This window comes from Fundulus heteroclitus, chromosome 23, assembly GCF_011125445.2.
Source record: "Fundulus heteroclitus isolate FHET01 chromosome 23, MU-UCD_Fhet_4.1, whole genome shotgun sequence".
NCBI lineage: Eukaryota > Metazoa > Chordata > Actinopteri > Cyprinodontiformes > Fundulidae > Fundulus > Fundulus heteroclitus.
Window position 1 is genome coordinate 32,032,781 of NC_046383.1, and position 13,138 is coordinate 32,045,918.

The following is a 13,138-nucleotide window of genomic DNA, read 5'->3' on the forward strand; positions in this document are numbered from 1 at the left end:
CTTTAAGGATAAAAGGTACCAACAGTTTCACTGTGAATCCAGTAGTTTTATTTGATCCCCTGAAAAGAAACCAGAGTAAAGTCCAGAGCACAGATAAGTTATGTGAACACGGAGGAGAATATGAGAGATTGATCGATGCTTTTCGGGTTTCCCACTGCAGCTCAAACCGTCCCGGGTGGAAAAGCACAGTTTTTCCATTCAGCACTGTGTTTGTGTCTCTTTCCCGTGGACATGTCCCCCAGTGACATGCCGTGAAAATGCAGGAGTCAGAAATTCAACTCAACATCACAGCATTTTAGGTTCCCCATTAAGTCTGACTTCAGTGCACAGTCCCCGCTCCCCTTTCGCAGACGCTTCCCCGTCTGCAGGTGGAAATTTTAAATTAGGTCTCGGACAAGTTCAAAAAAGAAAAAAGGGAAGCGTCGGTTTCGCCGTGTATTTGTCCTCAGCTCGGGTCCGCCGGAGCGCAAATGAGCTGCAGCGTTTGCGTCACCTCCGACTCCTCAGGGGTCAGGCTGTTGACGTACAGCAGGGTGGAAACGTGGCGAGTCTTAATGGACCAGCGCTGTGCTTCTTTTCAGTAGATGAGCCGGTTTGACAGGTATGGGCGGTTTGCTGCAGGCAGGTGCTTTGCTGCGGGGATCGTCTGCGAACGCCTTCCTGAGTTGAGCCACACAAACTTCGTTCTCTGACGTCTCCCTGCACGACAGAGTTTCTAAAAAAAAAAAAAAAAAGAGACCAGAATGAGTTCCAGGAATTATTGTTCATTTTAATTAGGGGAAATTCCAGTTACGGCATACCAAGAAAAACTATATTTAACACAGATAACCATAACCAGGTAGAGTGCTAACGTCTCTATTCAAGCGCCTTCATTAAGTATTCATACTTGAACTTCTTCACGTTTTGTCACATTACAGCCACAGATTAAAATGTATATCTTTGGATTTCATGTGATGGAATTTTGACCCCAGTGTCAAGACTTATACAGCCTTTAACACGGGTGTCTCAAAACTCGAGTCTATAAAAGGCCGGTGTCAGGGACGTACCTTTGGTTACGTCCCTGACCCTCCGCACCTGAATCAAATGTATTCAGGTGAATAACCTCCTTAGCATGAAATCTGGTAGTGCAGAGCTCTGCTAATGACCCGCTGAACTGAGTTTGGTGTGGGGAAGCAGAGTTTCCGTCTCAGACTGCCCCGTATTTAGATCCGTCCTTCTTCCTCACAGCATGATGCTGCCACCGCAATGTTTCACGCTGAAGATGGCGCGTTCGAGGTGATGTGAAACATCATGGCTTTAGGTTTCATAGGGAGAATGTTATGTACGGGGTAATTTGCAGTCTTTTTATTGTCTCACCTCTGTCAGGTGGGGCCACTGTCTCCGCGTCTGTCAGCTTGCTCTTTGGCAGCCGCTTGCCATTCCTACGAAAATGGGGCCTGTAGACGAGGTTCAGCTCGCTGACGTTCTCTGAGCCGCCGCCCGATTCGCTGTTAACGTCTCCGTTGGGGTCCTTTGGGTCCTCATCAGCGCTGCAGTCCTCTTCCCCAGATGACTGGTTGCGTGGTGAAGCTGGATTCTCCTGCGTGTGATTGAAGATGTGCTGATCAGAATCCAGCACGCTGGCCATTTTGTATTCGGGAAACCCACGTACAAACTCACACGGGGACTCACATTAACATCTGTGAGAGGGAGCTTGGCGTCGCCTTTGATGCTGTGCTGCTGGGCATCACTTCCTGGCAGCACGTCCACCTTCTGGATGCATTTCGTGCTGTCACCGAGGAGCCTGTAAGAGAAAGATATCTATTGTTATTTTTACGTACATTCCAGCCTATAAATCAATTGTTTGACCTCAACATAAAAAAGGTCTTTATATTACAGTTTTATTTTAGTTTAGGAACATGTTTTTTGAGACAGATATTATATGAGAATGTTATTTACGATCAGCCGAGTTCTCTGTTTCTACCTGTTGTTCATGTGGTTCTGCAGGACTTTGGAGGACCTGAATTCATCCACCTCTCCGATTACCGTCACGCTCACATCGCCGTCCCGACTGAGGAGCCAGCTCACTTGTTTGCTCGAAGCTAGAAATAAAGTGGAACAGGGGGGAAAAAAGAGAAAAAATTAGTTCATTTATTTTTATCTGTTTTTTTCTCAGATTAAAGGCATTCAGGAAGGTTCTGATTGAATCAGACCTCTCAATAACTAACTTTAGCCAGTAGGTGGTGCTGTCCTACAAGGATAAACACAACAACCATCGGCTGACAATACATGCTGTCCCCATTGTTTCTAAGGCAAATTTCTCCCCATTTGGTTCTCCTGGCCTTCTATATATTAAACTATATTTTTGCTGGTGTTTATTTTCAGTATTCTTCATATAAAAAAAACATGCAATTAACAGCAAAATGGAGCCAGTGGTAAAAGAGAGAGAGAGATGGAAAAGAAATCAAGGAAGTATAAAGGTAACCTTGAGACAGTTCAACACAAGCTCCCTCTGGTGTTTTTTTTTTTTTAAATAACTTTTTATGACGCCTATGATTTAGGTTTCAAAACAAGTTAATATTGCACAGCCTTAAGGAAATAAAATATGTTTTATAATTTACCTTTAAAAGGTCTATTGTTAAACGTCTCTGTCTCTGCCTCTGGAAAATAACAACTATTTAGCATTGTTACCTCACCATGACGCAGTGGTTAAATATAGGCCGCACATGACAATCAGTGTCAATCAGTGCTCAGGTGTTTTCCATGACTCTACGGCCCCTGATAAAGCTCTCCCGTGATGTCACAGATAGATGTGCTGCTTCAGAAATTCAAATCTAGAAAAATAGCGCTCCGCTTTCTGCTAACTGTAACCCAGTTTAATAGGCAACATCAAGAGCCTCGTTATCATCTGTGACAAATCTATGAAAGTCTCAGGAGATTTCAGAGGAAAGTGCCAAACAAAGAAGGCTGTGTTTCTCTTATTGGCGAGGATCACCACACACAAGGGGGCATTGTGGAAAAACGTCTTCGTGTTACGTCACTGTAGGGCGCCTCAGACATAAATCTGTTGGCATACACACCTTTATGTTCTCAGCCACAGTCATGTTACTGAGTTATAGCAATAAGATAAGAAGAATCTGTCTGAATCATATAGTTTAAATGTACCGCCTTTATTGCTATCAGCAAACACAAATCAAAACCGAACTGCAGCAAATCTTAGAGGTATAGCGGCTTTAAAAAGTAGATTTTTATAAATCTTTAAGGAGCTTTTAATCAAAACTAATGTGACATATATAGCTACCCCGTAAAGTTCAAGTGGAAAAAAAAGAAAGGATTTGGGGAAAAAATAGATATGAAAAATATAAATCCATCCTAACCTTGATCCGTGTTCACACCCTCAAACTAAAACTGTACTGTCTTGAAGAACCTTGTGATTGACTTTCAGCATTCTTGAGTTCACACCTGCTGTTAAGTACCTCGAATCTCATAAGCCTGAAACAAAGTTGCGCTGTTCTAGCTGGGGTTTCCTCACAGTTACGTGTTTTCAACCTTTAGTTTAAGCCATTGTTAGCAGAGATTTTGCAAAGGATAAAACATAATCTCACTGTATGACGGCATCAGTTAAGAGGAGGACATAAACATTTCCACAAATTATACATGCACCACGGCACAACGACGAGCAGTTAGCAATCGGTGGAGAAAATATAGGACAACAGAGACATTGCTAAAACTGAACATTTCTCTGAAACTGATGAAAAGGGGCTGACACGTGGCACACCATATGCAGAGGCTGCAGTCCTCCGCTCAGCTGTCCTGTGTTCATCTCAGCCCTGGGCCATTTACCGCATGTCTTCCCTTTCCTTCACTAACCTTCTTCCTCTCCATCTACTGATGAATAGAGGCCACTAGTACCAAAACAGCTTTAATAAAAGGTACTGATAGGGAAACTTTATGAATTTCTATGAAGTACTGGTTGTGTTTTACATGTGACAACAACATCCTGTTTTCCCCTGTTTAAACAAAGGAGTAGAGTTAAGAGACAGAAGCCTTTCCTTCCTAAGAAAATACCAAACCCACAGTGAAACATGGTGGTGACTGTATCATGATCTGCGGTTGCTTGTCTTTTTTCTTTTTAATCAAGGTAGAAGCAGTCATGAACAGCTCTAAAGCTCAGTCAGTCTTGACCCCAGACTATCAGATGTCTGCTAAAAAGCTGAAGATGGAGGGAGATTAATTTTTTCCACACCACTTTGCATCAATGCATGCGTTCAAATGATCAAAAAAATAATGGTAAAGTTTAGGAATGGTCAAAGTAGAGTTCAGGATTAAATCTGACCAAAAATCACCAAGTCATCTGAAGGGAGCTGTGAACAAGGGGTGTCATCATAATCCAATAGATTTGGAGAACTTCTTCAGAGAAGAGAAAACAATATGGGATGGTGATAAACAAAGGTAGATGAATGCTCAAATGTTATCCTCCCAGCAGAATTGTTTGGTTTATATCTGAGCTGTATGGGACGAGTGTCACGGCGTCTTATGGCGCAAAAACATGATTTTTAAAGATGGCGTTAACACTTTTGAGAGCCAGTGTATCTAGTGACAGGATGAGGCCTAAATGTGCTTGAGTAGGACATTTATGAGCTTATATGAATACCCTGAAGCCGCACAGTAAAGACGTCTAACTGGAGCATGTCTTCTGTAATGCTAGCACACAGACAGCTCCCACTCTGCCTCTTCTCAGGTGACATGGCAGAGATTGGGTAAACAAAGATGGTAACTTGATATGTGGTGTAAAGCGTGGCGACTCCCCAAACCACAGGGTTTACTCAATCTTCTTCAGCTTTCAGCCCACACAGCAATTTGACTGGCAGAGACAGAAGCTGTGTTACACACTCACACATACACACTCCTATTATGCTGCTGAACAAGCTAAGATGACAGCGTCTTTGTAAGACGGATCAACACTTCTAATGTAGGGCTGGGTTTGATGAGTAGAGAAAAACAAACACTTAATTTGATTGGTAACCTTAGAAACAAAACTGCTTCATTACTTATGTAGACCTAAGAGTTTAGACGATTACAGAATTAAATATTTGTAAAACAACTTTCAAGCATAATTGTTCTCACAACATATAGGACTACGTTTGTGGCACCCAAATAATGATAAATGCTATATACCAGAAGGAATTACAAAAATAACAATTTTTTTACGAGTGGTTACATCCACATCTCTTAAAAAGAAACAAGCTTTAATGTTAAGTGCATGAATTTTTAGCCATTTTCAGGATATAAACAATGTTTTTGCTAACTGTTAGCTAGTGCTAGCAGCTAAGCTGAGATAGCACACTGTTAGCTAGTGCTAGCAGTATGCTATCTCAGCTTAGCTGTAGGGAAAAACAGCTGACATAGCTTTGTTATTGAGGCAAAACTAATCAAGGAATTGTGCATAGCCTTAGTAACTACAGCTGTAAACAAGTTAAACTTTGTTAAAAGTTGTTTTCAAAGTGAATAAACAATTGTAAAGAAACGGGAAGTCTTAAGCTAGCTCTTGTTGAGATATTACTGGCACCTCTTAAAAAGAACATTTCTAACATTTCACTAGATTTAACTAGAAATACCCCAGTCAGTAAGAAAACATTTGATTCTATCATAATTTTAACAAAAAGAAAGAAATCTGTATATTTAGTTTTTACAATTTTGGCATTAATGGAAACCTCATTTTCAAAGCTACATTAAACAAAATGCCAATAGATGTAGAAACAGGCCAGTATCAGACTCTCATGGCAATGCATTTAAACTCAAGGTTTAAAACAGAAATGTATAACATGATCAACAACAATATTTTATCTATCACAGTTATGAAGTTGTTATCTAAACCATATGATTATTGATATGTTGATATAGGTGGGAATAAATACCTAGCATACAAGATTTAATGGTAGTTTTCAGGTAAAGTGTTGGGCCACTCTGTTTTCCACACAGCTGTTCACACAGTGATTTTCACACCTTTTTCAACATCTAATTAAAAAAAGGTTTGAAGTCAAAGGAACAATACGACAGAAAAAGAGAATTTTAAACTGTGACTTGTTGAAACCTCTGTATACTTTGATTTCAGGAACAGACCCATGCTCAGACAAAAAAATTATTAGTACCACATTGAATTCAGTGATAGGAATGTCTGTCATTAAGTGGTTCCCTAAAAATATCATTTGGAATATAGCATGATTCTGCTGTTTTTATCTTTAACGTCAGTGGTAAGCATGGATTCAGTAGAATACATTTATTTGGATCTGATCGCTCTTACTGTACATGCTGTTTTTGACATGTTGCTTATGATTTGATCTTTTGCTGAAATAATAAGTTTCATGCATGCGGATCTGTGTTAGTTTGTGATGATTGTGTCAAAGTAAGGGATCATTTGGTCAGAGAAGGACTTCTATGAAGTGTCTGAACTATATGAAACAGCTGCATAACCGAGTCTATGAGAATATACTAGTGTCATCTGGTGACTCGTTCACATCAACACCCATTTTCTTATAGCTACAAAAATGTTGCTCCTCCTGTTAAAGCATCTTTCTAGACTGCTCAGTCTAATTTACTGGAAGTTGTTACGTGTGCTCCCCCTGCCAGTTCAACCAGTATGATTAAAGGAGTGCTGCGCTCTACCTTTCTTGGGCCTTGTGTCCCTGTTGTCCCTTCCTTCTTTTTCTTCCTTCTCTTCCCGCACTTTCCAGCGGCGTACCTGCTCTTCTCTCATCTTCAAAAAGAGAATCTTCTTTTGCTCCTCACCGAGGGCCTCCAGCACATCGGGGTCCACCCACATGTCCTTCAGGATTTGAGCCAGCATCTTGTCTCCCTGTCCGGTGGGTCGTGTTGCAGCAGTAGGTCTATGATCGCTTCTTTTCCCGCCTCGTTCAAGGTCAAGATCCCCTTTTTTTTTTTGCAGGCTCAGGGGCTCTTTTTTCTGCCGGGGGAAGTCAAAGTGGTCTCCTTTGTGAACTGTTTTCGGTGCTCTGGAGGTCCAGAGTGTACGGACCAGTTTGGCAGGCCTGCTGCTGCTGCTGCTGCTGCTGTGGATGTTGGAGAGACAGAGAGATTAGATCTGCCGTACTGTTTAGTCCCACTCCATTCAATGGTGTTTTAGCTGGCAGAACACAATGGGCCCTAAGCAAATAATGCCCCACTGCCAAGTGTAATGTGCGCGTACTGGGGTGCAGCATGCAGTGGGAAAGCTGCTGGGTTTCTAAACACTGAAAGGCAAATAGGGGCAGGTTCAGTATGTCAACACACACATACACAGGGCGGGGTGCTAATGACTCCACACTATCTGTGAGTAACAGACACTGAGACAAGAAGCCTGCTTCAATAATTCATTTCTACAGACGGGCTTGTTCTTTTGCACCTTATCAGCACACGTGACCCCGGTGCTCTCTTTAATGAGCCAGCCAGGAAGCCCACAAGCTAAAAAAACTCCAGGAATTACCACTGACCTTGCTCTGTGTGTAAATAAAAGCAGTCTCCGCCTCGCATGCACTTTTGAAAAATACTGAACGGTGCTGCTAGGCGAGAGCCAATAGGGTGTGAGTCTGCGCTAACTATTAACCCATTTGCACCTGAGGGGATCTGGTTTTACAGTAATTTGAAAAATAACAACCTCAAGAAATCCACATGTGACTTGCTTTAAATTTGACTCATTTGTTTAAATAGGCAAAAAGTTAATTTTAAACTTTTTTTTCCCAAGTAGACTTTATAGTACATACCATTTCTTTTGATTGTGGTTCTGATCTCCGTTTGGACCAGATGACTATTATAAAATGTAACAGATAAAGGCTCCTGATGAAACCAAAATGACTCTAAGTGACTTCCTGCTGACAAACATAATAAACTGGAGTCATATAACCGCATTTCATTACACCAGACCAGGAGTTGACAAGAACATGACTTTAAATCATTAGTTCTGAAAGCAGATCCCAAACAACCCTATGGTGGGTGTAAATATGCCTGTGGTCAGTGTGAAATGTCCTGCAGATGGCCATAAACGTGGTAATGTAGGGGATAAAACAACTATTAAGACTCCAAGCTTTTCATGCTGCTTGGAGCTTTTCTGTGCACTGCCACCCAGCTGGCAGATAGAAAGCTTGCACATTTTCCCATAGACTATACAAAAAAGGAAAATTTGGATGTTTGGAAATATTTAAAACTAAATAAAGCACCGGCCATGGCCCTCATCAAGGCAACGCTGTCGCTACAGTTAGCAAACTGCTAGTAGCTTGTCTGACACTCGCACCGATAGCCTGACTCAGCATTAAGCAGCTAATAGTGTATTCTTTTTGCACTTCAAAGTCAAATTTTCTAAGTTCCCAGAAGGAGAAACAACAATAATTTCATGAGAAGCTGGAGTTCTGACAAGAGACCTCTGGGATGGGTGAGCAGCCCCAAGTTCAGCATCCAGTATGGCCGCTGCTCACAGATCGCGTAGTAAAGGTGAACATGTTCACAATAATCTTGTGTTTCTAATATTAGCCAGCACTATAACAATGAGCAAGTCCCACCAAGACGTACGACTAGAATGCTCTAATTTCGTGACATCATCCCCATATCTGACCTCCGGCTTTCAGATCGCGTCATAATATCAGCTTGTTATGCTTGAGTTAGTCCCTAAAGAGCAGGGCAGCACAGAGGGATGATGTTCTGCTCAATAAACATGTGGGAACTAATAACAAATCTAGAACGAACTGTTGTTGATTCTGGATTTTTGTGAAAACCGTAAAATCGCGATGAAAATAACAATGCATGCAGGTTATGGGCAGCATCATAACAGCTGTATTGACCATTATATCATTTTTGCAGCAGGAGGAATAGTTGTCGCTTTAAATAAAAGCGATCAGATCATTTTATTTGTGCTACCATGGAACTGTGGTGTCTTTACTCAGTGGCATCATTCTGTGAGACCTTCATAGCATTCCACGCCTAATCTCCACAGGCACGAAAAACTCTTTGGCACTTTGGATTTATGACCAAGACAAATAAAGTCAGTGTGATTTAAAAGGTTTGGAAGCAAACATCCTTTTTTTTTTTGGACCACAGCAGCGCATAAATTCAGCAAGACTTAAACTAACTGAACCGATGCAGACGAGCTGGATGCATCGATCCACAATCGCACTGGGGACCAAATCCAGTTCCATCACCATGCTTCAATCTATCATTTAAGGTAAAACATCAACTCGTGGCTCTGTGCCCACATGCTAATTAGTGCTGGATCTTTCTCCTGCCTCTCACATGAGGGGGGGGGAACAGAAAGAAAGCAGGGGAGAAGAGGGCAGGGATGTATGTGCGCAGCATACTGAGGGGAAAAGTTTGAAAAGTCTCTCAGTCTGAGCAAACAGTGGCCATTTCTCAGCGACAGAGAGGAGGGCGAGAGACAAATGAGCCCAGACGGGCCGTGGAACAGCAGTCAGACAACAAAGACGGGCCAGAGAAAGAGAGGAGGACAGAGGAGGGAGAGTGGACTTACTCAGTGTCTGCCAGCCGGTAGCATCTCTGCACTGTGCTCTGAATCCTGGTGCCTCTGTGGGGTTGGATTAATCAGTGTGTGTGTGTGTGTGTGTGTGTGTGTGTGACGTGAAAGAGCACGCCTCTGTCTGTGTGTCTAAAGCTGAGGTATGCAAGCCGAACTCTTCTCAGCTGTATTTGTACTCAGCAAGAGTGGGACGGACTGGCATTCGGCTTTTTTCCCTCCTCCTTCTCCTCTCTCCTGCTCTTTTCTCCAGTTTACGTCGTTGGAAAGTTTCACCTAAATGCGACGAGGAAATAAAAGGACGAAAATGACACATGACTAGCTGTAAAACACCGATGGGCTTTTATTGTTTCTAATGTTCCCATGTTTCATCTTAACCTGTGCTGGGAAATAAAATGAATCGTCCGGACAGGCTCAGTAACATTTCTCCCTTTAAGATTTAGAGCAGATCAGACAATTTCTGCTTTCACTTCTTTTTGTTTCAAATCGGATTTGATCACATCTGCAAAGCTGTGGCTCACCTTCCCTTCCTCCTTCGCCTCCCCTGAGGAAATCCTGCTAGATTGGCATTAAAAAACCACGGCTCACAACAGCACATGCGCAGGAAGGAAACGCGGCTGTTTTGTCCCTCGGGATTTTTCCGTCAACAGGTTGCTGACACAGTTATGGTACCAGCAGCTATTGTTTTTTTTTTTTTGTTGTTTTTTTTTTGGTTTGCTCTCCACCCAGCGGTGCCAGATCTGACAAGCCACAGAGGATGGTGTGAATACCAGTCACATAATAGGAGCGACTGCAGCTATTAATAACATAAGCACGCAGGAGAAGTCATGTGTAGATAACAAAATAAGCTGTCAGCGTCATGGAGCGAGTGTTTACAGGAAAAAAATTTTTTTTTGGGTTTAGAAGGAGCCTAAAAAGTGACAATGAACTGAATCAAGCAAACGTGTGAGCGTCAATGCAGCATTATAGAATATAGAGGCTGTAAATTAGCAGACGCAGCAGCCCCTTTTTTTGGCACCCCCCTTTTAAAAAGTCTGCAAATAAAGTCATGTTGTATTACAGTGACATAATCTGAAGCTTGACACACCTCTGCCCAACTTGCATGACCAGGTTTGTTGTCTTTTTCATTTTGAAGGCTGCCTTAAAGAAATGGGCCTCTGTGTTATGTAGTATTTAAGCTTCAAGGAAACAGGAAGTAATGGATTGCCAGAAAATGTCGATGTGCACTCATCTGAATCTTTCTGGCCAATACCCTCTCCTTGCCCATATCTGATGTCTGAAACGCGATAATGACGAGGCTTTTATAGGCCAAAAACAGTGACAGTTTTTTTTTTTTAGCTATAATGTTTTCATTAAATAGAAGGAAAAAAATGATCGAGATCATAATCAATGGTAAAACAGGCAAATCATAAACAAATGTATAGCTTACATGAAAAAAAAGCATCAGCAACATTTATTTGATAATTAATAAATAATTAAATAAATACTGGGAGACGTGACTTATGGATGCAATAAATAAATATTTAAGACTGGAACGACCCCCATACAATTAATTTATCATTTATTTAATACATTTTACATATCCAAACATATTAAAGGTGCAATCAAAAAAAATTTATTTGAAAAACACTGACCCGTTTAAATAAGCAAGGGGACGTACATTTATTCCTCCAATGCGTATATTCCCATTTCAATTTAAATGATCCCACAGCTATCTTGTTTTTTCACTGTGGCCCTTTGGATCCATCTGCCGAAGGAAAGACTTTTCGGTTTTGTTAAGAAAATGTTGATCCAGTGAAAGTAAATTACTACGAAGTAAAATAATCAACCATAGAGGGTAATATCTGCAGAAACATCTGGTATTTTGAAACTGCCGTGATCAACACCAAAAAAACAAACAAAAAAAAAAAAATCCACCCTCCTGTGAGCAAACCAACAAGATTTCATGTCATATTATCATTAATATGTGTTTTACATGTGTGCACAGTGGACAGCTGTGCAGCCTGATATGTATTAAGGCTTATCTCCACGTTATAGACCCTAGCCAACAAATTTGCACATTAAAATGAAATGTTATTCACATTAATCTTGAAATTTGAGGCGGATTCAAGTGGGACTGGAGAAGGGAAATGCAGTCCAAAAACGTTTAGTCTGACCCCCGTAATATGTTTACATTACGCAAAATGAAACCAAGCAGCTGCCAACAGTCAATAGCGCTAAGTTTCTACCAAAACCGGTGTTTTCAGTGATACCAGACACCTGCTTGTTTACCACTCACTTAGTCACTGAGGGGGGCAAGAACCTGATGGTCAGGTCGCACAGCAGCAGCAGCAGCCGCTCCATGTTGCTGATGAGTTTTACTGAATAATACTGACGTGTCACAGGGTTATTCTAATCTGTATTTACACAGCGTATGCCTTCATATTGTGAGTTTTAAAACACTACTGCAGTTCAGCCACTTTTAGAAAGTGCCCCTAAAAGAGAGATTTTTTTTTAGGTTTGTTTTTTTAAATAAATTACTTCCTTGAGCATGAGGCCTATAATTGCCACACGGTAACCTCCCATGTAATCACCTTCGGGTCAGTTGAACAAAACGCTACTAATGTTAACAATGCACTGCCGGGTAATGTTTTCCACCGGGCTGTCTGTGTCACTCTCTTACCTCTGTGATTCACCGCCATGAAAGGCGCACCTTGGGAAAGTACGCTCTGCATCCGCATCGTTCTTAAGTCACTGGGAGGAGATTAGAAAGGCGCCGCTCGCCTTGGAACCACAGCGCCCCGACGGCGCCCTCTGCTGGATGCGACCGGCATAGCAGGCTCTCTGGTTTTTGTCTAATAGATTTAGGTCTTGGCCAGTCATTCGCCCATTTTCCACACCCGAATAATTAATAGAACAAAACAAACAACGATGACTTTGAATTCTGTTAAAAAAAAAAAAAACACATCCACATCTTTACATCATTTAGATATACATAAGCCTCAGCAATAAATATCTATTCATTACTGGGACTTGGTTTATCGAACAATAACTCCATGTCTTACTAATATAAAATGTAAGTAATAAAATAAATGTCAGCTGATTTAAAGAAAAGCTATATATATTTACAAACATTTCTCTGTAACTGCACTTTGTGATAGATACATATCTCTTTAAAGCTGTATTTTTCTTTAAAGAGATATGTAGGAGTTTATGGCATTTACATTTTGAATTTGCTTTGAATTTGGTTTATATTTTCTCTAACCTACCTCCACTAATATATGCTCAAATGTGCACTAGCCAGCGGTGTCCTTTAATTAGCTCCTGGTATTATTCTGGCTGGAGATCAATCGACCTTTATTGGCTGCAATAATAGAGTTCATGTGAATGACCCACAGCACAATGCTTTCACCACCATGCTTAGCAGTTGGAATAATTGCCTTACTATTGATATCCTCACCTTGACTCAGTCAAATATAGCTCTTGTCACTGTTTTCTTATATTGGACTTGGTGTAGCGTGTGTGGTTAGTAAAATTTATAACATTTAGAGTTGTCTTTGCTTTATTGCTGGTAGCTTCCTGTTTTATTCTGGTTAGCATGGCCCTTTCTGTTCTGGCTTCTCTATATTTCCTGCTTTCTACTGTTTCTGAGTTCCCTAGGCT

General features: G+C 41.2%; 1 protein-coding gene across 4 annotated transcripts; it reads right to left on the minus strand.

The window, feature by feature from the left end:
• Positions 1-31: 31 nt before the first annotated feature.
• On the minus strand, positions 32-9,641 carry zgc:92242 (uncharacterized protein LOC436899 homolog). 4 transcript variants are annotated; one of them, XM_036127448.1, is made up of 7 exons: positions 9,494-9,547; positions 8,068-8,071; positions 6,646-7,051; positions 1,964-2,081; positions 1,672-1,783; positions 1,357-1,579; positions 32-715 (listed from the first exon to the last, which is right to left on the minus strand). In XM_036127448.1, the coding sequence occupies exons 3-7, from the start codon at positions 6,824-6,826 to the stop codon at positions 552-554; spliced, it is 798 nt and encodes a 265-aa protein (XP_035983341.1). In that variant the 5' UTR covers positions 6,827-7,051; positions 8,068-8,071; positions 9,494-9,547; the 3' UTR covers positions 32-551. The 4 variants fall into 4 exon arrangements, with proteins under 4 accessions (XP_035983341.1, XP_012722285.2, XP_021174326.2 ...); XM_012866831.3 differs by lacking the exon at positions 8,068-8,071 and having other exon boundaries at positions 6,646-7,043; positions 9,494-9,641; XM_021318651.2 differs by lacking the exon at positions 8,068-8,071 and having other exon boundaries at positions 6,646-7,046; positions 9,494-9,641.
• Positions 9,642-13,138: the final 3,497 nt, after the last annotated feature.

Excerpts from the sequence above, each read along its gene's own strand:
- zgc:92242 (XM_012866831.3), bottom strand. The coding sequence starts at position 6,826 with ATGCTGGCTCAAATCCTGAAGGACATGTGGGTGGACCCCGATGTGCTG. Across the intron at positions 2,082-6,645 it reads GGACACAAGGCCCAAGAAAG|CTTCGAGCAAACAAGTGAGC; the intron begins GTAGAGCGCAGC and ends CTTTATTTCTAG. Across the intron at positions 716-1,356 it reads AGTGGCCCCACCTGACAGAG|AAACTCTGTCGTGCAGGGAG; the intron begins GTGAGACAATAA and ends TTTTTTTTTTAG.